At 47.9% G+C, this 23,879-nt stretch overlaps 1 protein-coding gene across 1 annotated transcript in view; it reads left to right on the forward strand.

Moving 5' to 3' along the window:
• DPP9 (dipeptidyl peptidase 9) overlaps positions 1 to 21,955 on the forward strand; it is a 60,036-nt gene extending 38,081 nt beyond the window's left edge. Inside the window, exons 15-20 of the mRNA XM_032230283.1 lie at positions 246 to 391; positions 9,756 to 9,902; positions 13,097 to 13,249; positions 14,925 to 15,067; positions 18,073 to 18,184; positions 20,336 to 21,955. Coding sequence (XP_032086174.1) covers positions 246 to 391; positions 9,756 to 9,902; positions 13,097 to 13,249; positions 14,925 to 15,067; positions 18,073 to 18,184; positions 20,336 to 20,428 — 794 coding nt within the window. The 3' untranslated portion in view covers positions 20,429 to 21,955. The remainder of the gene's footprint in view (positions 1 to 245; positions 392 to 9,755; positions 9,903 to 13,096; positions 13,250 to 14,924; positions 15,068 to 18,072; positions 18,185 to 20,335) is intronic.
• The last annotated feature ends 1,924 nt before the right edge of the window (positions 21,956 to 23,879 follow it).

The raw sequence follows: 23,879 nt of genomic DNA on the forward strand, positions 1-23,879 counted from the left end.
TCTCTCTCTGACAGCTCCACTCCCTCTTCCCCCTCGGAGCTCTCAGGTTGCCTTGATGCTGACCCAACTCCCATGCCGCAGCTGCCTCCTCCTCCTCCTCTGATTTGGCTGCTGGAGGGGCTGGTGGCGCTAGGCCACAACAGAAACATTGTATGACCAGGTCATCTTCATTGGTGAGAAGGTGGCACTGCGTGAGGATGACCCGGTTTGACTTTTCCCCTGACTCTGCTTCCCGTGTCTTTCAGGCTGTCCTGCGGATTACATCCCCCCCGAAATCTTTCATTTCCGCACCCAGTCGGATGTTGAGCTTTATGGGATGGTGTACACGCCACACGACCTCCAACCTGGGAAGAAGCATCCCACGGTGCTCTTTGTCTACGGGGGGCCTCAGGTAAGCGAGATTCTCAGTCATGCGGCTCATGGGTGGCTCCCAAAAATGTTTTTTTTGCAAGAGGAAACCGGACTCTCGGGGGGGGGGGGGGGTTGAAGACATTTCACTCCTCATCCAAGAAGCTTCTTCAGCTCTGACTGAAGGGTGGGGAAATGGAAGGATTTATACTCCTTGCAGACAGCTGGTCATTTGCATTCTTTAATTTAGAGCAGTGTTTCTCAACCTTGGCAACTTGAAGATGTCTGGACTTCAACTCCCAGAATTCCCCAGCCAGCGAATGCTGGCTGGGGAATTCTGGGAGTTGAAGTCCAGACATCTTCAAGTTGCCAAGGTTGAGAAACACTGATTTAGAGGGTCATTGAGGCCACTTGGAGGTTGACCCAAGTTAAGGCACAAATAACCCTCCAGGTGGCCTCAAGGACTCTTTAAAACAGGGGCATCAAACTCAATTTCATTGAGGGCCGCATCAGGGCTGTGGTTGTCCTCGGGGGGTTGGGGCTGGGACTGTGTGGGCATTGTTAGGAATATAATCTAATGGTTGGGTTAGCAATACATAACTCATACAACAATGCTATACCTGTTTCTTTACATCATGCTGTAAATGTGATTGGTTGCTGTTTCCTCAATCGGCCATAAGAGGGAGCCAGAATCACTGTTAGATGCTGATCTGATCTGAGTATTTGGAAGCTGGCTGTTAGAAAGTGCCGTGAGCTATTGTAAGTTTTGCAACTGCTAGCAAACTTTGAGTACCAGACTGTTTGTATGATTATGGACTATGTTATTTGGATTATCCCTTAACTGAAAGACATTGATGACTGAGTGTCTTATCCGTGTATGATTTGGACTGTTTGATGGACTCTGATACCTCTATTTCCACGAAAGTAAAAAACCTATTTAAACTGCAGTGTCTCTGTATGCTGGTTTGTGTGTTCTCCAACACCACTCTCACAATGCTTCTCTGAACGCACTCGCTCTTCCAACGGGGAGCTTACCTAACAGGCGTGGCCAGCTTGATGTCACTAATGGTGTGGCCAACTGTGGGAATTGCCAACTGGGGGCATGGCCAGCTTGATGCCACTCCCGAAACGGCTGTCATGTTTCCCTTTTGCTTTGGGGTAGATGGGGCCAAAGCGACGTGAGACGGCCCCTTACATTTTCCAGGAGGACCCTGCGGGCTGGATCTGACCACATCCTGGGTCGCCTGTGGCCCCTGGGCCTGCTCTCAAAGAATGCAAATGACCAGCTGTCTGCAAGGAGTATCCTTTCATTCCCCTCCATCCAGACAGAGCTGAAGAAGCTTCTTCAAGGAGAAGCGAAACCTCTTCCAAAAAACCCCCAGAAAGTCCACAGTTAAAACCTGGCTGTTCCGACAGACCTGGGGCTAATGAGCTTTTGTCCCCCCTCGAATGGTATGGTTGTTGTGTGCTTTTAAATTGTGTATTGTTCTGTTCCTCTTTTTTATTCCTTATTTGTACCCCCCCACCCCCTTTGACTTGGATTGTGAGCCGCCCTGAGTCCCCTTTGGGGAAAAGGGCGGCATAGAAATTCAATCAATTCAATTCAATTCAATTCAACAGTTGCCTCTTTTTTAAAAAAAAAACACTTTGGGGATAAAGAGGAATTAGTATTAGTATTAGAAGTTTATTTGTATACCGCCCTTTTCCCTGGGGGGACTCAGGGCGGCTCACAACCCAAAAGGGAGGGGGAGACAAACTTTTAACATATAAGACAATACATAATTAAAAACACAACATTCATACCATTCGGGCGGGTTACAATCTTTAGCCCCAGGCCTGACGGGATAGCCAGATTCTGAGGGCTGTGCGGAAGGTCTGGAGGGTGGTGAGGGTACGAATCTCCACGGGGAGATTGTTCCATAGGGTCGGAGCTACCACTGAGAAGGCTCTCCTCCGCGTGGTTGCCAGTCGGCATTGACCGGCAGATGGAACTCGGAGGAGGCCTAATCTATGGGATCTAATAGGTCGCGTGGAGGTAATTGGCAGTAGGCGGTCTCTCAAGTACCCAGATCCACTACCATGTAGGGCTTTATGGGTGACAAGTAGCACCTTGAAGCGTACCCGGAGATCGACAGGTAGCCAGTGCAGCTCGCGGAGGATAGGTGTTATGTGGGTGAAGCGAGGTGCACCCACAATCACTCGCGCGGCCACATTCTGGACTAGCTGAAGTCGCCGAATACTCTTCAAGGGCAGCCCCATGTAGAGCACATTGCAGTACTCCAGCCTAGAGGTCACAAGGGCACGAGTGACTGTTGTGAGAGCCTCCCGGTTCAGGTAGGGGCGCAACTGGTGCACCAGGCGAACCTGGGCAAATGCCCCCCTGGTCACAGCTGACAAATGGTGTTCGAAAGTCAGCTGTGGATCCAGGAGGACTCCCAAGTTGCGGACCCTGTCTGAGGGGTATAATGTTTGACCCCCCAGCCTGAGAGGTGGAATGCTTGCTGAATTGGTGGGAGGGAAACACAACAGCCACTCGGTCTTATCTGGGTTGAGCACGAGTTTGTGTCAGCTTCTGCCTTGCTGTTGCTTCAGCTGCCATGAAACGGGAAGGGGGGGGGGCTGGTATTTGGGAGGGGATAATTGATGTGCTGGAGGAATGTTCTAGGATGTACCAGATATTGGGATTGCGCATGCGTGAGTGTTCCCGCCTGCATCAACGGCCCGACATTCCATCTTTGGCCTGTCTTTTTGAAGTTATCTCACACCTGACACTTGAAGGACTTATGATTGGCCTGGAGCTATGATCCTAAGGGGTGGGGAATGGGCTATTCTATATATCACTCGCTTTCGCGCCTTATTAAGTAGACTTTGCTTCGCAACTGCTTGCTTACCATTTATAATTAGTAAAAGTACTTTGAATTTCCAACTCATGGAGTCTCTTAGTTTTCTTTCCTAATTATGGAATGGAGTAACGCTGACAAGAAGCAAAGTCTACTTAAACCCTTTCCAGGAGATTTACGTCTACCGTGAAGGGAGATATGTCTTCACCGATCAGAGATACGGAAGGGGCCGTTAGCGGCGTGGATTCCAGCGAAGCCGGACCTCCCGAACTTTCGCTTCACGAGCCAGAGGGCCCCGACCTATCACTTCATGAAGATTTATTTCAACTGCAAATTTCCAGCCAGCCGGACCTTCCTCCCCCTCGATGGTCTACTTCGGTCGGGCAAAGAGAAGAAGAGGCGAGCTGGAATGCAGGGATCACTCAAAGGCAACCCCGACAACCAGCGCTGGAGACTGGAGCTGTGAGAAAACCCCAGAGGAGTGAATTACCTGATTATTGGGGTCAAAGGTATTTTGGGGAAAGAAGGGAGGAAGATGAAAGAGACTGGAGAAGCTGGCGTCAACAAACTCCACGCGCGCCTTCACCCCCTCCCCCTAGGCCTGCTTCACCCCCTGTGGCTAGAGGCTTTGCTGGACCCGGGGCCCCTCCTCCCCGACGGCACCGAATGGCAAAAATCCCTCCCCTGCCTGTGCGTTTCAACGGTGATTCTGCTACCCTGGCCTCTTTCATTATGCAGGTCTTTAATTATATGGAGATTTATGGCCGTGATTTTGAAACTGATGGCATGAGAGTCCGGATGGTTCTCTTATCTTTAGATGCTGAAGCTGCCACGTGGTCCACGGCTTTGCATATGTCTGGTTCCCCCCTCTTGGGAGATTTCAACCGCTTTATGGAGGCTTTCCGCCAACGCTTTGATGACCCTTTGACAGAGAAACGAAGCAAATTGAAATTTATAACCCTTGAGCAAGACGATAGACCTGTCGCCCAATACATCCAGGAATTTCAATGTCTGTCGCAATACATGAGAGGCTGGGGGGAGGACGCACTCCTGGACAAATTTGCTTCGGGGTTAGATGAAGACATTTACCAGCAATGTGTCAATCGTAACCTGCCCAGGCGTTTGGTCACTTGGTTTGAACATGCTGCAGACGCTGAGCTCGACCTCACCAGGCTCCGTTATGCCAAAGAAGAAAGAAAGAAGCGAAAGGAGAAAGCTGCGAAGTCTTCTCCCCCTCCTGCCAGGAAATCCCTCTTCAAACGACGGGGGGGAGGGAGGGGGCCCCCTTCAGGCCTCTCCAGACCGTTAACCTGCTTCCGTTGCAGTAAATTGGGGCACACCGCCCCCGAATGTCGTGCTAAATTGCCCATCTCTGCTCAACCCCCTCCCAAACGTGAGGAAAAGTCTGGTAGAGTCTCAGAGAAGAAGAAAAAAGAAACTGCTTTCGCTGTGGACAACAAACCCCCTCCTTTCGCCCAGCCATTAGAGGGAGATGCGGACGCCAACTCCTCTTCTTCTGAAGATTCCGATGATGACACATCGCCTCACTGGGTGAGTTCAAACAAAGGGCCCCTGCTAATCCCCATTGAGTTAAAAGTACCCCCCCAGGGACCACCTGCCACCCTTCTGGCCTTGCTCGACTCCGGCTGTTCCCGATCCATGATCAATCCGGCCATGGTGGAAAAATTGGGCCTCAAATTGCGCACTTTGAAAACCCCAATTGTGTTTTGCCAAATAGACGGCTCTATTGCAGGGGGGGGGCCCGCCCATTTTTTTACTGAGCCTTTGGAAATGAAAATGGGTACCCATACTGAACTAATTTCCTTTGTGGTCGCGCCTGGCATGGACAGGCCACTCATTTTGGGCATCCCCTGGCTCCGGAAGTGGAACCCTCACATAAATTGGCACACAGGCCGCTTACGCGTCCGCTCCAGGGTGCCTCCAGTGGGGGTGGACTCTCCTGAACAACCTGTAACTGACATTCCGGAAGTGGCCGCTAGAGGGCAGGAGAGAATTGCAGGAGAGGAGAAAATTCCGAAAGAGTATTGGGATCTTAAAGAAGTCTTCAGCGAAAAATCTTCAGACAAACTACCCCCCCACAGGCCTACTGACTGCTCCATAGACATTTTACCCGGGGTTAAGCTCCCTAAACCCCAGATCTACTCCATGTCTCCCAGGGAAATGGAGGAAATGCGTTCTTTCATTGACAAAAATTTGAAACGTGGTTTCATTGAACCGGCTCGCCCCAAAGTGGCTGCCCCTGTACTTTTTCGTGAAAAAAAAGATGGCTCTCTTCGTCTATGCTGTAATTTTAAAAATCTTAACGCTGTATCAACTCAGAACCTCTACCCCCTCCCGTTGAAGAAAGACTTATTGGCACAGCTGGGGAAGGGCCGCATCTTTACTAAATTGGACCTCCGGGAAGCTTACTATAGGGTCCGCATAAAAGAAGGGGACGAATGGAAGACTGCTTTCAACTGCCCTCTTGGTTGTTTCCAGTTCCGAGTTATGCCTTTTGGCCTACAGGGGGCTCCTGCTGTTTTCATGCAACTTATTAATGAGATCTTGCACGATCACCTGTATAAAGGAGTTATCGTATATTTGGATGATATCCTTATCTATACTCGCACATATGACCAACACGTCGCTCTGGTGCGCACTGTTTTGAAAAAACTACGTGCCACTGACCTCTATGCCAAATTGTCTAAATGTGAGTTTCACCAAACTAAAATTGACTATCTTGGCTATCGCATCTCACCTGATGGCATTGAGATGGACCCTGAGAAAGTGAGGGCGGTCACTGAATGGGACGCACCCAAAACTCGTAAACAATTGCAAAAATTTTTGGGTTTCGCTAATTTTTACCGTCAATTCATTCCCTCTTTTGCTAAGATTGCTCTTCCTATTACTAATTTGCTCAAGACTAAGGGCGATCCAAAACCTAAACCTAATAGGCCTTTGGACTGGAACATGGAATGTCAGGCGGCATTCGAGAAACTCAAACGCCTTTTTGCCGCTGAACCAGTACTTAAGCATCCTGACCTTGACCGGCCTTTCGTCGTCCAGGCTGATGCCAGTGATGTCGCCGTAGGGGCCATTCTGCTGCAAACCAACGACCAAGGTAACCTGCAACCTTGCGCGTACACCTCCCGAAAGCTTACTGACACGGAGAGACGTTGGGCGGTTTGGGAAAAGGAGGCTTTCGCAGTCCGTTGGGCCCTAGCTATGTGGCGCCATTTCCTAGAGGGCGCGAAACACCCATTTGAGGTGTGGACTGACCACAAGAACCTGGAAGCGTTGCGGACGCCTCGTCGTCTCTCCCCCAAACAAATGCGATGGGCCCAATATTTCAACCGTTTCAATTTCACTCTAAAGTATATCCCGGGAGGGAAGAACTTCATGGCGGATGCTTTGTCCAGATTACCTCAATATAATTGCTCTAAACTGACTATCGTCCAACCACTCCTGGCAGCTCCGGTACTCACACGTCAACAGACCCAGGCACAGAGAGAGGTGCCTCAAGATCTACTTTCTGACCTTAAAAAAGCTCTTGCTCACGACGACTGGTTCCTGAACCATCGTGACGAGTGCACCATGAGGGACGACCTACCGTGGATTGGTGCTAAATTATACATCCCCGCGTCCCTCCGCCTCGTGGTCCTTCGCCGCGCTCATGACTCCAGATTGGCGGGTCATTTTGGATTCGTAAAAACTTTACATCTCGTGAAGCGACAATTCTGGTGGCCCTCTTTAAAAAAGGACATTGAACTTTACGTGGCTAGTTGCCCCATTTGCGCTGCCGCCAAGAAACCACCTGGGAAACCGCAAGGACTGCTCCAGTCCGTCGCTCGCCCAGTTGCCCCTTGGAAGGAGATTTCTATGGACTTTATTGTTGAGCTTCCCGAAAGCCAGGGGCATACCGTTATATGGGTGGTCACTGATTTGTTTTCCAAGCAAGTTCATTTCGTGCCTTGTCACAAAATTCCTTCCGCCAAGGCATTGGCTAAACTGTTCATTTCCCACATCTACCGTTTGCATGGAGTGCCCGACCGTATTATCTCCGATCGGGGGGTCCAATTTACATCTAAATTTTGGAAGGAATTTCTCAAGCGCATCGGCTCCGCCCAGGGCCTTAGCTCCGCCTACCATCCTCAGACTAATGGCGGTTGTGAACGTACAAATTCTGTTCTTGAGCAATATTTACGTTGCTTCATCAATTATCAACAAGACGATTGGGTGGACTTGTTACCACATGCTGAAGTGGCCTACAACAACTCGGTTCACTCCAGCACGGGGTTCACCCCTTTTCGGGTCGTTTACGGTCACGATTTTGTTCCTATTCCCGAATTGCCTAGTGACCAACCGCAAGTCCCTTCAATTGCGGACTGGAGTGAACGCCTCAGTCACATTTGGCCGTTGACCCTTTCCACTTTGGACGCTGCTCATAAAGCCCATAAGAAGCAAGCAGATAAAAAACGCTCTCAGCCCTATGAATACCGCCCTGGGGATTTGGTATATTTGTCCACAAAATTCCTGCACACTACACAGAAGTCGAAGAAATTGGGGCCCAAATATGTTGGCCCTTTCCCTATTGTAAAGGTCATCAATCCTGTTTCTGTTCGTTTACAATTGCCAAAACACCTCAACCGCATCCACCCGGTTTTCCACATCAACCTCATCAAATCTGTTCGGGTTTCCCACTTGCGCCCCCCAGATGAACCTCCGCCTACTCCGTTACTAGTGGATGGGGAACGTCATTTTGAAGTTCGTGCCATTCTTGATTCCCGCAAACACCGTAATCGCATCCAATACCTGGTGGCTTGGAAACATTTTCCTCCCTCCCACACTGAATGGGTTGATAAATCCCATGTTCGAGCTCCCCGTTTACTTCGCGACTTTTATGCTGCTTATCCCGACAAGCCTTGACTTTCTTTTTCCCCCTCCCTCTTTTTTTTTGTGTTTGTCGTTTGTCTGTTTCGTTTGTTTTTTTTTACAGGCCTAACAGCCTTTTTCCGGGGGACGGCCGGATGTCAGCTTCTGCCTTGCTGTTGCTTCAGCTGCCATGAAACGGGAAGGGGGGGGGGCTGGTATTTGGGAGGGGATAATTGATGTGCTGGAGGAATGTTCTAGGATGTACCAGATATTGGGATTGCGCATGCGTGAGTGTTCCCGCCTGTATCAACGGCCCGACATTCCATCTTTGGCCTGTCTTTTTGAAGTTATCTCACACCTGACACTTGAAGGACTTATGATTGGCCTGGAGCTATGATCCTAAGGGGTGGGGAATGGGCTATTCTATATATCACTCGCTTTCGCGCCTTATTAAGTAGACTTTGCTTCGCAACTGCTTGCTTACCATTTATAATTAGTAAAAGTACTTTGAATTTCCAACTCATGGAGTCTCTTAGTTTTCTTTCCTAATTATGGAATGGAGTAACGCTGACAGTTTGTTAGCCCTCATCCAGTCCCTAACAGCTTCAAGTCCCTGGTTCATCACGTCCACCGCTTCATTGAGTTGGCACGGGGCGGACAGATACAACTGCGTATCGTCCGCATACTGGTGGTATTTTATCCCGTGCCGCCGAATGATCTCGCCCAGCGGTTTCATGTAGATGTTAAAAAGTAGGGGGGACAAGACCGAACCCTGCGGCACCCCATATCTTAGGGGCCTAGGGGTCGATCTCTGCCCTCCAACTAACACCGACTGGTGTCCTTCAAGTCATGGGGAAGATTCTTTGACTGGCTAGAGAAAGGAATCTAGAAAAGAAAGTAAGGGGAAGATACAGAACCTAGACAATACACTATTAAATGATAAAGGGGTGTGGGGGGGGGAAGAGGGGGAAAACAGAAAAAAAAGTACTAAATATACAAGTATATGTTCAAGAGTGAGATATAAAAGGGTGTGGAAACATAGTTAGGATAGATTAGCGAAAGTAAGGGAATAAGAAATGATTTTGAGATATATTTGGGTTTGCGGAAGTACCATCCCTAGAAAACATATACTGAGATTTGAAAGAGACGCTTATAACAACAGAAAAAGAAAAGGGAGAGAGGAGGAGAGAACGAGAGGAAGAGGAGGGGGAAGGAAGATAGAGGTGAGGAGAGGAAGATGGAAAAGAGAAGGAGAGAGGGGTAGGAAGGGGGAGAGGAAGAGAGAAGTAAGGGAGAGATAAGAAGGAAGGGGAAGGAGAGGAGAAAGGAAGGAAGTAGAGAAGGGAGGGAGGGAGAAAAGAAAGGGAAAATAAGGTGGTATTACAACAGGCGGAAGGGATGGTAAATAAAGCAACCCAAACTGTATATTAGAACCTTTTAAATGGAATAACAAATGTATAAGAACGACAAATGTAAAGAAGAATAACAACTAGGTGAATGTATACCTATGATTGTATGTAAGAGAATAAAAAATAAATAAAACTTTTCTTGGGGGGTGGGAAAGCATTTTGGGGCTCCCTCGGCAACACTTTCAAAATCCAGATTGTATAGGAAGTTGGATTCCCCCAAAGAGCTGGTTCCGTTACTGATGGGTGCCTTGTCCTCCCCCTCCCTTTTCCTCTGCTCGTCTCCTAGGTCCAACTAGTGAATAATTCCTTCAAAGGGATCAAGTACCTGCGGCTGAACACGCTGGCGTCCCTCGGCTACGCCGTGGTGGTAATAGACGGGCGAGGTTCCTGCCAGAGAGGCCTTAAGTTCGAGGGAGCTCTTAAGAATCAGATGGTAAGTGCTCTCCTTCACTCTGTCTTGTGGGTCTGGCCTCTGCTTTGCTATTCGGGCAGGGTAAAATATGATCTTGTTATATTATATTGGTGAATATTATGTTACCTTATTGACTATCACTTAATATTAATAATATCACTCATTGATTTGACTATCACTAAGTATTGTATCTTTTTATTCTTGATGAATGTATTTTATTCTCCTTATGTACACACTGAGAGCATCTGCACCAAAGACAAATTCCTTGTGTGTCCAATCACACTTGGCCAATAATGAATTCTATTCTGTTCTATTCTATTCTCTAAATTCTATATTCTATCCTATCCTTTTATCCTATCTCTTTTATTTTCTATTCTATTTTTTGTTCCATCCTATTCTGCATTCATTCTATTCTATTCTTATTTATTCTATTTCTTATCCTTATTCTATTCTATTCTCTAAATTCTATATTCTATCCTATCCTTTTATCGTATCTCTTGTATTTTCTATTCTATTTTTTATTCCATTCTATTCTCCATTCATTCTATTCTATTCTTTCTTATTCTATTTCTTATCCTTATTCTATTCTATTCTCTAAATTCTATATTCTATTCTATCCTATCCTTTTATCCTATCTCTTGTATTTTCTATTCTATTTTTTATTCCATTCTATTCTCCATTCATTCTATTCTTTCTTATTCTATTTCTTATCCTTATTCTATTCTATTCTCTAAATTCTATATTCTATTCTATCCTATCCTTTTATCCTATCTCTTTTATTTTCTATTCTATTTTTTATTCCATTCTATTCTCCATTCATTCTATTCTATTCTTTCTTATTCTATTTCTTATCCTTATTCTATTCTATTCTATTCCCGTTGCGTTCTTTCTCCTTGTTTGTTTTATCCCCCTATGGCAAGTAGTCTTCGACTTAGGACCGCAATCGAGCCCTGCACTTTGTGTCGTTAAGTGAGTCCAGTGAGTCCCCCCCCTTTTACGACCTTTCTTGCCAGACTTGTTAAGTGAATCCCTGCAGTTGCTAAGTTTCGTTAAGCGAAGCTGGGCTCCCCTTTGGTTTTCCTTGTCAGAAGGTTGCAACGGGGAAGTCACATGAGCTTGGGACACAGCAATGGTCATAAGTATAAGTCATTTGTCAAGCGTCTGAATTTTGATCGCACGGTCATGATCATTTTGAGTGGTGAAGCTCTCGCCTCACATCAGGAGGCTGTGAGTTCGATCCCAGCTAGAAGCAGATATTTCTCTCTCCGGACACAATGAGAATATATCTGCTGAATATAGAGCCGAGGTGGCGCAGTGGTTAGAGTGCAGTACTGCAGGCCACTTCAGCTGACTGCTAACTGCAGTTCGGTGGTTCAAATCTCACCGGCTCAGGGTTGACTCAGCCTTCCATCCTTCCGAGATGGGTAAAATGAGGACCCAGATTGTGGGGGCGATATGCTGACTCTGTAAACCGCTTAGAGAGGGCTGAAAGCCCTATGAAGCGGTATATAAGTCGAACTGCTATTGCTATTGCTATATAACTCTGCCTTGGTGACAGGAAGGGCATCCGGCCAGAAAACACGCAGCTCCATTCAGTGGCCCAGACTCCACCCTGCAAGGGACTTTGGGGGCATTAAAAGACAATGATTATGATCAATGATTTGATCACACTACAAAGGTGGTGTGAAAAATTGCCATAAGTCCCTTTTTTCCCTTCTGTTGTAACTTTGAACAGTCACTGAATGAAACTGTTGTAGGTCGTAGACTGCGTGTGTCTTACTCCTGTTCTGTTTACGCTCTTTTCATTTTCTTCCTTTTTATTATTGTGAGCCGCCTAGCGTTGCCCCACGGTGAGCTACTCAGCACATAAATTTAACAAATGAATAAATAGAAGCAAGTTTCTAGTCTTCCTCATTTTGCCAGCTGCACCCCAAAACCCTCATGGGTGGGAAGAACCTGCTGGGCTGGGGAAATTTAGAAATAAGGAGCCGAGGTGGCGCAGTGGTTAGAGTGCAGCACTGCAGGCCACTTCAGTTGACTGCTAGCTGCAGTTCGGCGGTTCAAATCTCACCGGCTCAGGGTTGACTCAGCCTTCCATCCTTCCGAGGTGGGTAAAATGAGGACCCGGATTGTTGTTGGGGGCAATATGCTGACTCTGTAAACCGCTTATGAGAAGGCTGAAAGCCCTATGAAGCGGTATATAAGTCTAACTGCTATTGCTATTGCTAAATTTTCTCTCTTTTTGCATAGTACCTGTTTTTCCATTCTCCGTTGCCTTTCCTATGCTCTTAGCCACCATTCTCTGCTTCCTTCTACCACTGAGCTACAGGCAGTCCTCGGCTTTACGACCGCAATGGAGCCCAACATTTCTGTTGCGGAGTGAGATGGCTGTTAAGTGAATTTTGCTCCAATTTACAACCTTTTCTCGCCCCAGCTGTTAAGTGAATCGCCGCAGTTGTTAAGTTAGCAACATGGTTGTAAAGTGAACCAGGTTTCTCCATTGACTTGGCTCATCAGAAGGTCGCAAAAGCGGATCACCTGACCCTGAGACTTTGTGGCCGTCATATCTACAAGCCAGTCGCCAAGCATTCAAATTCTGATCACCCGACTAGAGGGCTGCTGCAACAGTCATAAGTGTGAAGAACGGTCACAAGTCTATTTTTTTCAGTGCCGTTGTAACTGCAAACGGTCACTAAATGAACTGTTACGTGCAGGACTACTTTCCCTTCCCTCCTCCTTTTCGTAAAATGGGGCAAATGGGACTCAATTGTGGTCGTAAGTCAGGGACTACCTGTACCTCCCTAGATTTTGGCTCCATGGCTGCCGGGAAATGGGGAAAACGATGACGATAGATAAAAAAATTATTCCAAAATCCCTTCCCTTGCCTTGTAATGTGCCTTTCGGTACAGGCAGTCCTCGAGTTACGACCTCAACTGAGCCCAACATTTAGGTTGCTAAGTCAGAAATTTGTTAAGTGAGTTTGTCCCATTTTTACGGCTTTTCTCGCCACATAAGTGTGAAAAAAATCGGTTACAAGTCACTTTTTATAAAGTGCCGTTGTAACTTTGAACAGTCACTAAATTAACAGTTGTAAGTCGAGGACTACCTGAATAGGGTATCCTGCTTTTGAGCAGGAGGCTGGACTCAATGACCTCCTAAGTTCCCTTCCAACTCTGTTAATTCTTTTTTTTCCCTTCTCTGGAATCCCCTTTCAGGGCCAGGTGGAGATCGAGGATCAAGTGGAAGGTTTACATTACGTCGCGGAGAAATACGGGTTCGTCGACCTCAGCCGCGTGGCCATCCATGGCTGGTCGTACGGAGGCTTCCTTTCCCTGGTGGGGCTCATTTACAAGCCCCATGTTTTCAAGGTGAGCCTCACTGCCTCAGCTGGGACCCACTGAAAAGATAAAAGGGGTTTTGGAATGGGATAACTTGCCACAGCCTGTTGGGGCCTGCCAGCGGCTAGCAGAGCTGGCAGCAGATTCGGAGGGTGAGGAGGTTGGGGAGGAAGATGGGCCAGTCCTGGAGTCTGGGGAAGACTCTGAGGAGGGCTCTGCGTCGGAGGCAGAGTGGGAGCCAGGGCCGTATGCCAGTTATCAGCTGCCTTTGGAGTCGGAGATCAGTGGGGCAGAAGAACAGCTGGAGCCTGTTCCCAGTGTCCGCATGCGCAGTGTTTCCAGACAAAGGGAACAGCTAAAGAACAGGGATCGACTTGTGAGTTAAGCCACAGGTGAACGATGAATGGCCCCTCCCAGAGGGAATAAAAGAGGAGTGGAATTTGCAGGAGAGACAAGTAGTTCGCTTCATTGGTTCCTGATTCCCCCTGAGTCCTTGCCAAGTTCTGCAGATCTCGGCCTGGCAGCTCTCCAAGCCAGATAAGCTCTGTGACTGTAAATCCTCCCTTGAAAGAACTTTGCTGGATGTGAATGAGTGGAATTCACAGTCAATTAATAAAAGGGGTTTTTGTGGGGACAAAGGAGTTGGCTTCATGCTCTTGGGAAGCCTAACTCAGAACACAGCCAACACACCATGGCCAGCGTGCAGCTGGAGAACTCTCCAAGGCCAACTCACCAAAAAGAAGGACTAGGTAAGACATGATAGCAGTCTTCCAATATCTGAAAGGCTGCCACCACGAAGCTATTCTCCAAAGCACCAGAAGGCAGGACAAGAAGCAATGGATGGAAACTTGTTCTGACCCCCCTCGTTCCACACCCAGGCACACTCCGAGCCAAAGATAAGTTACGGCATTATTTAACAGACAGGTCCTTGGCAGCAAACCGGCACAGACAAGCTTGGGCAGCAATAAACACAGATAAGGCTTGGCAGCAATCCAGCCTGCCAAGCTTCTAACAATGTTCTCCGACATTCGATCCTGTGTTGACTTCTGCAAAGAGGGGCGTGTGCACAAGTAGTCTTTTTATAGTCTGGAGAGGAGCCTAATGACCACCAGCTGAGTGCAATTACCTCTTGTAATTGCGTAATTGTTCCTGATGCCTATTAGCTCTTCGATGGCGTACATCCAGGAACAACTCTCTACTGCCGTCCGGCTCACTCTCCTTTGTCTCCTCCCCACTAGTCCAAGGCTCAGGTGCCTCCTGGTAGCCAACCAGCCTCTCTGCGCCCTGCTCGGAGTCGGAACCCTGTCCAGGATCCTCCACATCCTCCAGAGCCAATTCATAGGGCCCCTCGCTGTCGGAGTCTGGTGGCAGCTCCAACGGCTCCTGCTGGGCCACAACAGAAACTCATGAAGGAGAGAAGCACCCTGGAACTCAGGAGAAATTTCCTAACAGTGAGAACAATTCACCAGTGGAAGGGCTTTTGTTCCACTGAATTTTTCCGACTAGCCAAATTCACTTAACAACTGTGATAAAATTCATAGATGAATTTTATCAAACAGGTTTCCTATTGGCCAAATGTGTGCAGCAGGTGGCTGGTCGTGTGCGTGTGCGTGTGTGTGTGTGTGTGTGTGTGTGTGTGTGTGTAGGTGGATGGAGGCAGGAAGACCCTGCTCCGGATTTCTCATCTTCTGTTCTCCTCCCGTAGGTCGCCATAGCAGGAGCCCCCGTCACCGTCTGGATGGCTTACGATACCGGATACACGGAGCGGTACATGGACGTCCCGGAGAACAACCAGCAAGGCTACGAAGCGGGCTCAGTGGCCCTGCATGTTGAGAAACTCCCTAACGAGTGAGTATTATGGGATCTCCAATGGGAGGGCATTGAGGAAGGGGTACAAGGATGAGCCCCCCCCCTCACAAAATTCACGACATCTTCACATTGAGACGGACAAGTCACGCCAGGTTATGCAAACCGCGAGGTTACGCAGCAGTAGCGGTAGCTCGTCTGGGTGGTTCGTGCAGGTAGTCCTCGACTTACAACAGGTCATTAAGTGAGCGTTCAGAGCAGGGGTGGGTTCTACCGTTACTGCCGGTTCACTCGTGCGCAGTTCAATGGAAATTGTTCTGCGCATGCGCGGAACTCCCCCCAAAAAAAGATTGGGATGGTGGCGACAGGGGAACCGGTTTGGGGGCGTGGCCAGCCTGGGTTTGCTGTCGGTTCTGCGACCCAGGCCGGCATACCATTACGAGTAGGAACCCACCTCGGATTCAAAGTTAAAACAGCACTGAAGAAAGGGACTTCAGGCCGTTTTTCACACTTTGGACCGTTGCCTCATCCTCACAGTCACGTGATCAAAATTCAGATGTTTGGCAACTGACTCGTATTTCTGACGGTTGCAGTGTCTCGAGGTCACGTCACCCCCTTTTGCCACCTTCCGACAAGCAAAGTCTGAATAACAAAGAGTTTTCACGGCCGTAGTGGGCCGTGATGGCTCAGCGGTTAAAGACCCTGAACTGGTCAAATTGGAAAGCTGACAGCCTGGGTTTGAGACCCGAGCGCTGCTGGATGGAGTGAGCTCCCGTTACTTGCTTCAGCTCCAGCCCACCGAGCAGTTTGAATGCATGCAAAATAACTCTCTCCATTATTAAGATAGAGGCCTCCTCGTCTGACATACATGTCTAAATCAACCAGAGCTTGGAGGTCTTCTAGTCCATCCCCCTGCTCAGGCAAGAGACCCTTATCCCATTTTAGGCTGTCCAGTCTCTTCCTAAAAACCTCCAGTGATGAAGCACCCACCCCTTCTGGTGGTAAGCTGTTCCACTGGTTAATTTTAAGTTACTGAGGAAGCCAGATCCACTTAAGACCTGTGGCAAGAAAGGTGGTAGAATTCTGGTTTGGGGGGCATTGAACCTGTCTATTCAGACAACCCACTGAACCTGAAATTAACCCCTTGCCTGACTTTGATTACATCGGACTAGATTCACAAAGCCTGCAGAATTGCACCGAAGGTCAAACCCACGCTTTGCTTCCGGTGTTAATTTGTTGATTTGATTTATTAAATGTTTATCCTGCCCATTCCCTCAAAAAGGTAGATTTTAACTGACCTGTTTATAAAAGACAAAGGTGGTCGGATTTTAGAAATTTGCACCAAGCCAAAAGCAAATAAACCCATATTATGGCTTAGCGTGAAAATGAACACTTTCAAAATATATCTTTTTTATTTTTATTTGATTTTTTTTAAAACATTTTTTTTAATTTTTACTAAACAAACAACACACACAAAAATCATCATCTTACATTACATCTTGTAGAAAGTATGTCAGTTGGTTACAATTAGCTTTCGTGCATCTCTTCCAGAGTCATTACTTACATTCATATTGAATATTAAAGTTCTTGATGAGTCTTACTTTCAACATATCATAGTTCTCATTTAACTGAAATTGTTTTAATGTCCTTTTGCCTAGAATAATCCATAGTTAAAAAACACAACCACCTAAATGGCATTTCATTAATTATTACAGAGTCATCCAAAATAGCCTTAAACCTTTATAACATATTCTAAACAAAAATTAGTTGACAAAATATCTAAGCCCTTTTCTCCCCCCATTTGATTTTTTTAAGGAAATTTATATTGCCGCCTCTTTGCACCTGGCGACTCTAGGTGGCTTACAGGAATATAAAAATCTCATCTATAAAACAATAAAACTAATAAAAGAATAATCACATAGTAAATTAGTAAAATAATGTAATATATAATCATACAATAATATTATATATAATATTATATACGATATTGCTTGCTTTGCGTTGTGCGAGCACGGCCTCTTGACTCTCCGCACCTCCTCTCCCCCGCTGTTTCCCCAGCGTTTCACTGGCGTCACCGGTCATTGGCGCCTACCCCAGGTGCACACATCCAAGGACAGGGTTGCGTGCTTCTCTATCAGTCTTATTGTCATGGCTGCCATTCTGCTAAGCTACGCATCGCAAGCTGACAGCCTGACGTTAGTAATGGGAATTTTAGCAGTGGGGTAGGGATGCCCGGAGGGAACCAAGAGGAATCGAAACCAAACCATCCCATCCCGGGAGACTCAAGAAGACACCAAAGGAAAGTGGAGGGATCGTTCCCCAAAGAATTTATTAACACATACTGTATTTTTCAGAGTATAAGACGAACCTTTTTTCTTCAAAAAAGAGACTGAAAATATGGGTGCGTCTTATACACTGAATACAGCATTTTTGCCTCCCGAAACCCTACCCCTTTCACCATGCATAGCTTGTAGGAAGCTTTCAGAGAGCTCCTGGGGGCTGGGTGGGCAGAAATGGGTAAAAAACTGGCCTTTTTTTGCTCAATTTTGCCCTCCCAGCCCCCAGGAGCACTCTATAAGCTTCATAAAGGCTATCCATGTCCTTTTTTTGACAAAAAACAGGCTGTTTTTTCTTGTCCCCCCTCTCCCACTCTACAAGCGTCCTAAGGGCTATTCATGCCCTTTTTTGGGTGGGGCGAAACGGGCCTGTTTTTGCGAAAAACGGGCCATTTTTGGGAGGTTTCCAGAGTTCAAAAACTTTTTTTAATTTGCCTCTTCAAAACTTTGGTGCGTCTTATGCTCCAGAAAATACGGTAATTGTACATTGACTGATAACCAGGCAGGTGGCTGTGGAAAAAGATACAAAATGTTAATTGTATCCTTTGCATGTGAAAATCTCAGATCCAGCTTTGCTGCTTCTTTAACCACTTTGGCTTTAGTAAAGTAAATTTTTTTATCTACTTGTGGACCAGGAGTCTTTCTTTCCTAACTGACCAAGTAGGGACGGTTGACACTTATCCTGGATCATTTTTCCACTCTACCTCCTAGGCCCAACCGCTTGCTGATCCTCCATGGGTTTCTGGATGAAAACGTGCACTTTTTCCACACCAGTTTCTTGATCTCCCAACTAATCCGGGCTGGGAAACCGTATCAGCTACAGGTAGGTGAGAGAGCTGGAAATGAGGAGGGCACCGTCCCACCTGCTGGGAACAGAGGACCATTGCAGTTGGTAAGGTGCAGGTCCCTGCCAGTAGACGTTTCATGACCTGACTAGGTAACATCATCAGTGCCAGAGGGGAGTGGGGTTTGTGGAAAGGAGGAGGACTGTGGAATCCTTGGTGTTCTTTGCAGACTCCATTAGGTAACATCATCAGTGCTAGAAGGGGGTGGAGTTTGCAGAAAGGAGGAGGGAGTGGGGGAGAAGAAGGACGAGTACATCAACAACTGCAGGGTCCTTTGTACTCCCTGTTTACGGGCTGGAACTTTCACATTCCCCTGAATAAATCTTGCTAAAGAAAACTTTGTAAAATTCATGAGTGGGAAGGACAGTTACCAAAACGGACGCAGCTCTTTTGCATCGATCAGCCAAACATTAATGTTTAAAAAGGACTGTGGAGGCATGAATAGATCCTGTTCCAGCCTTAAAATGGAGAAGATGCCTTTTTTGGACCAATGCATTAGCAAGAACACTTGGACTTATATACCGCTTCACAGTGCTTTACAGCCCCTCTCTAAGCGGCTTACAGAGTCAGCCTCCTGCACCCAACAACTTGGTTCCTCATTTTACTGACCTCGGGAGGATGGAAGGCTGTCAACCTTGAGCCCGTCAGGATTGAACTGCTGGCAGTTGGCAGAGTCAACCTGCAATGCTGCATTCGAACCACTGTGGAGAGGGAGGGAGAGATATTGATTGTAGGTAGACGATAGGTAGGTAGCTAGATTGATAGACTGATAGAGCGATAGATAGGGTAACAATAGCAATAACAATACCAATTAGACTTATATACTGCTTCATACTGCTTTCCCGTCTTCTCTAAGTGGTTTTACAGAGTCAGCCTATTGCCCCCAACAATCTGGGTCCTCATTTTACCCACCTCGGAAGGATGGAAGGCTGAGTCAACCTTGAGCCAATCAGGATTGAATTGCTGGCAGTGAGCAGAGTCAACCTTCAATACTGTATCCTAACCACTGTGCCACCACAGCTCTGTGCCATTATACCTCTGATCTATCCACCATTGGTCTGCATCTCCTTTCCTCCGGAACTTACTCTGGAGTCGAAGTCCATGCGCATTGCAGAATGCAGTATTGCACGTGAATTCTGCCGACTGCCAGGAGTTCGATCCTGACCGGCTCGAGGTTGACTCAGCCTTCCGTCCTTCTGAGGCCGGTAAAATGAGGACCCAGATTGTTGGAGGGCATTGGCTGACTCTGTAAACCTGCTTAGAGGGGGCTGTAAAGCACTGTGAAGTGGTATATAAGTCTTAAGTGCTATTGTTAAGTGCTATCCCAGGCGAGGAGATTTTAGGATCCCAGCGGCTGGAGAAGAGATCAGTTCCAGCATGGGGCAACCTGTGCTAGATAGATGGATTAAAGGGGCTGAGGTGATGAGGACAGAACAGAGGGTAGGGATTTCTCCCTGTGGCCTTAGAAGCAGGGGAGGGATTGAAAAATGTTAGCAACTGGTTCTCTGCCCAGTTGATGGATGGGCGTGGCCATGGGGGAATGGCCTAATCAGCTTCGTTTCCTTCACCACAGGGGGGGGGGGGCATTTTCGCTCTCCTAAGCCTTCGAAGATTTCCTTGAGCCTCTGGGAGGGCTAAAACGGCCTCCCCCGGACTCCATAGGCCCCCCCGGAGGCTGGAAATGAATCAGTTTCTGTACTTCTGGTACTTCCAATAGGCCTGTTTTTCCCCCTCCCTAGGCTCTGGAAGCTGTCTTCAAGCCTCCGGGGAGGCAAAAATAGCCTCCGCTGGGCTCCAGGCCTGTTTCCGGACTTTCGGGAGGCCCATTTTTTGCCCTTCCAGAGCCTCCATGCAGGCCCGGCACTTAACTGGCATCCAAAAGAGGCCGCATGGAGACTCCTGGGAGTGGAGGGGCAAGGTGGGCATGGCCAGCCAGTCGTTGCAACTACCGGTTCGGCGAACCAGATTAAAATTAACATCCGGTTCGCCCAAACCGGCTGAATCCCACCCCTGCTTAGTAGTTCCCCCATCCTTACAGTTAGGTCCAAGGGGAACCCCCGCCCCCCTGAAAGGCTGTTCTGAAAGGCAAGACTCTTAACTCCGTTCTCTTCCCTCCCTTCGTCCCGCAGATCTATCCAAACGAACGACACAGTATTCGTTGCCCTGAGTCCGGGGAGCACTACGAAATCACGCTGCTGCACTTTCTTCAAGAATACCTCTGAGAGGGCGGATGGGCCCTCCCCCTCCTGCTGCCCCCCCCCCCCACTTCTGCCGTGGACGCCAACATGGTTCCCGCGCTCTGCTCCCGCTGCTTCTTTTCAGCCACGGGCAGCCTTCGAACGCAGAGCACAAAAACCCGCCTCGGGGGGAGGGGGGCACACCTCTCCTTGCGCTGGGCCCCAGGGAGGCCCTCCTGCTTTCCAGATGGCGCAACTCTAACTTTTGTTTTTTCCAGCCTCTCTTAGGGCTTTTTCTTATTCTGTCCCACCTAACACTCCTCCCCCCCCAACCCATATCCCCCTCCCCAAGTATTTGCTGCTACTTTCTTTGTGCTGGAAATAAAAGACGGGCAGTTTCCCCACCCCCACCCCCCATCCCACCTCGCCTCTTCGACTGTCTGTCTGTCTACCTGCTAGAGTTCTGTGTGTGTCTCCCTGTCCCCCTTCCCCCCCCCCCCCATCTTCCACCTTGTTGCTGGCTTGGCTCCCCCCACTCCCCTGCCTCGGATGCTGGACGAGACCCTTTTCCTGACTTTAGATGGGCTCAGAGCGCAAGACAAAAAAAAAGAGGAAGGCAGAGGAAACTGAGAGGGAAAGAGGGAAAATGACTGGAACGGGGACTCAGGGGGGGGATTGTAAGGGGGCTCTATTTATAAGCATGTGGTGCTGCTGTCTTGGATCTCCCCCCCCCCAACTCACCCTTCTCTCCCACACCCCCTTCCCCAGCATGTTTGAAAGGTGCGAGCCACCCTTGTTTACCTATCCGGAAACCATGCATTACGGTGGCTGAGTTTGGTTTGGGATTTTATTTTTTTTTATTTTTCTTTTTTCTTTTAACAAAATTAGCTTTTCTTTAGCCTTGTGAGATTATTTATGGAAGTCTTTTTCTCTACCTTTCCCCCCCCCCCCCCACTTTTTTTTTTCTGGTTACGTCCTAATCTGCCTCCTGTCCTGTCTCCACATCTTGCCATTGAGGGAGGGGCCCCGGTAAAAGTTAAGGCATGGCTTCAGTTCTCTGCCGGTCAGCGACTGTAATTTTTTTGGTCTCTCTCCTCCCTCCCCTCCCAACGGATGTTGCTTGTTTGTTCTCTTTGCGGTAGCACTCTGCCCTCCGTCTCCCCACTCAGCATAAACAGCAATTCCGGAGGAGATCCGGGAAGAAGAAGGGGGGGGGGGGTTGTCTCACGCGTCGCCCCTTTTGGAGAAACTTTCAGCCGGCTTGCTCCTGTCTCCCCTCTCCCGCCGCCGCCGCCCGCACTCCTGGCCTGACCGTCGGCTCCTGCTTCCCCCTGGGTGGGGTGAAATGGAAAGCAAGAAGGAAACGTCCGACCTGTCCACGAAACGAGAAAAAGTCAAAGGAAATTTGAACCACACACAGACCCAAAACAAAACAAAAAAAGAAAACCCCAACTCCCCCCTCCCCAGTATCTTTAAGTGCGTATTATGAAAAGAAAATATTTTTATGGATTCTTATTCTTTTATAATTATGAGTGGTAAGATGTAGTGACTCATTAAACTATTGGAACGAGGCACATGGTTGCTTTCTGCCTGGTGTGTGGTGTTTGTCTTTAAAACCTGTCTCTTTCTTATTTTGTCTTTTAAATTTGGCAGAATCGTCTGTCGGGGAAATGAATGAATAATTGAGGATATGGGCCCCGAAGGGTTTGGGAGCCCATTTTGTTTTTCCTAGTCTGACTTCCTGGGATTGCAGGAATGAAAAAAAAAAACACCCACTACGGGTATAGGACTACCTACACCTCTGTGACTTACTTAGGACCACAATTGAGCCCAGTATTTGGGTCGCTAAGGGAGACATTTGTTAAGGGAGACTTGCCCCATCATATAACTTTTCTTGCCATGTTTGTTAAGTGAATCCCTGCAGCTGTTAAATTAGTAAACGGTTGTTCAGTGAATCTGTCTCCCCCATTGACTTGGCTTGCCAGAAGGTTGTAAAAGTGGATAACGTGCAACCGTCATAAATGCAAACCAGTGGCCAAGATTCCAAATTTTGATCCTGGGACCAAGGGGGGGATGCTGCAACTGTCATAAGTGTGAGAAATCGTCATAAGCAGAGGTGATATTCAGCCAGGTTGCCCGAACCGATAGCGGAAACCACCAGTGGGCCCCTCATCCGCCTCGGCTCTATGCCATCCTATTTAGGCACATTTTTGAGGTGCAAGCGCGGAAGTGGCATATGCACCCACAAATTGGGCACACGTGTGAATTGAGCAGGCGGGCGTAGGACGAACCAATGGGAACAAAATGTGAAACCCACCACTGGTTCATAAGTACCATTGCAACTTCAAATAGTCAAGGACTTCTTTCCATTTGGAAACCAGATGATTTCATTAGCTGCTTTAATGACTCTACAGGGAGTGTTCCACTTAACAACCGGTCACTTAGTGACTGTTTGAAGTTACAACCACCCTCCCCGAGGCTATTTACAACCTGGATTTGACGAGCCAATGCCCCTCCCCCCTCCTTCCCACAGTCACATGATTGCATGTTAAGTGGTTGGCATCTCATACACATTGTACCATCTGTTCACATGAGCACAATTTGCAACGTGTTTTCTGCCAGGAAGCCGCATTTAATGCACTTAATGACTTTTGCATCCTCAGTGATACACTTCACGGCTCGATTACGGTCGTAAGTCGAGGACTCTCTGTATTTTCCCTATTCATGTTTGTCTCTCTCTCCCCGCTCCCCCCCAGAAGCCTGTAGATCTTTCTATAGCAGTTAGCAATAGCAGTTAGACTTATATACCGCTTCATAGGGCTTTCAGCCCTCTCTAAGCGGTTTACAGAGCCAGCACATTGCCCCCACAGTCTGGGTCCTCATTTCACCCACCTCGGAAGGATGGAAGGCTGAGTCAACCTTGAGCCGGTGAGTTTTGAACCGCTGAACTGCAGATAACAGTCAGCTGAAGTGGCCTGCAGTACTGCACCCTAACCACTGCGCCACCTCGGCTCTTTCTAGCACAAGGGTCTCCAACCTTGGCAACTTCAAGACTTGTGGACTTCCAGAATTCTGGGAATTGAAGTCCACAAGTCTTGTAAGGAGTTTAAATTCTGGGAGTTGACGTCCACGAGTTTTGTGGGAGTTGAAGTTCCGAGATTCTAGGAGTTGAAGTCCACAAGTCGTGTGGAAGTTCTAGGAGTTGAAATTCTGGGAGTTGGAAGTCCACAAGTCTTCTGGGAGTTGAAGTCCACAAGTCTTCTGGGAGTTGAAGTCCACAAGTCTTGAAGTTGTCACAGTTGGATACCCCTGTGCTTTCACCCCCTACTGAAGAATAGGTAAAGCATGCTTAGGTTGAACCCAGAACTGGCCTGCAGAAATCCAGAAAACCCAAGATGGGAGCCCGATTAAAATATTTTGCTTTTCTAGGGAGGTCGTCAGGAATTCGATGGCTTCTGAGCTGGAGAGCCAACGCCCTGATCAGGGTTGTTATTTC

The sequence above is a fragment of the Thamnophis elegans genome, chromosome 1 (genome assembly GCF_009769535.1).
Source record: "Thamnophis elegans isolate rThaEle1 chromosome 1, rThaEle1.pri, whole genome shotgun sequence".
Classification (NCBI taxonomy): domain Eukaryota; kingdom Metazoa; phylum Chordata; class Lepidosauria; order Squamata; family Colubridae; genus Thamnophis; species Thamnophis elegans.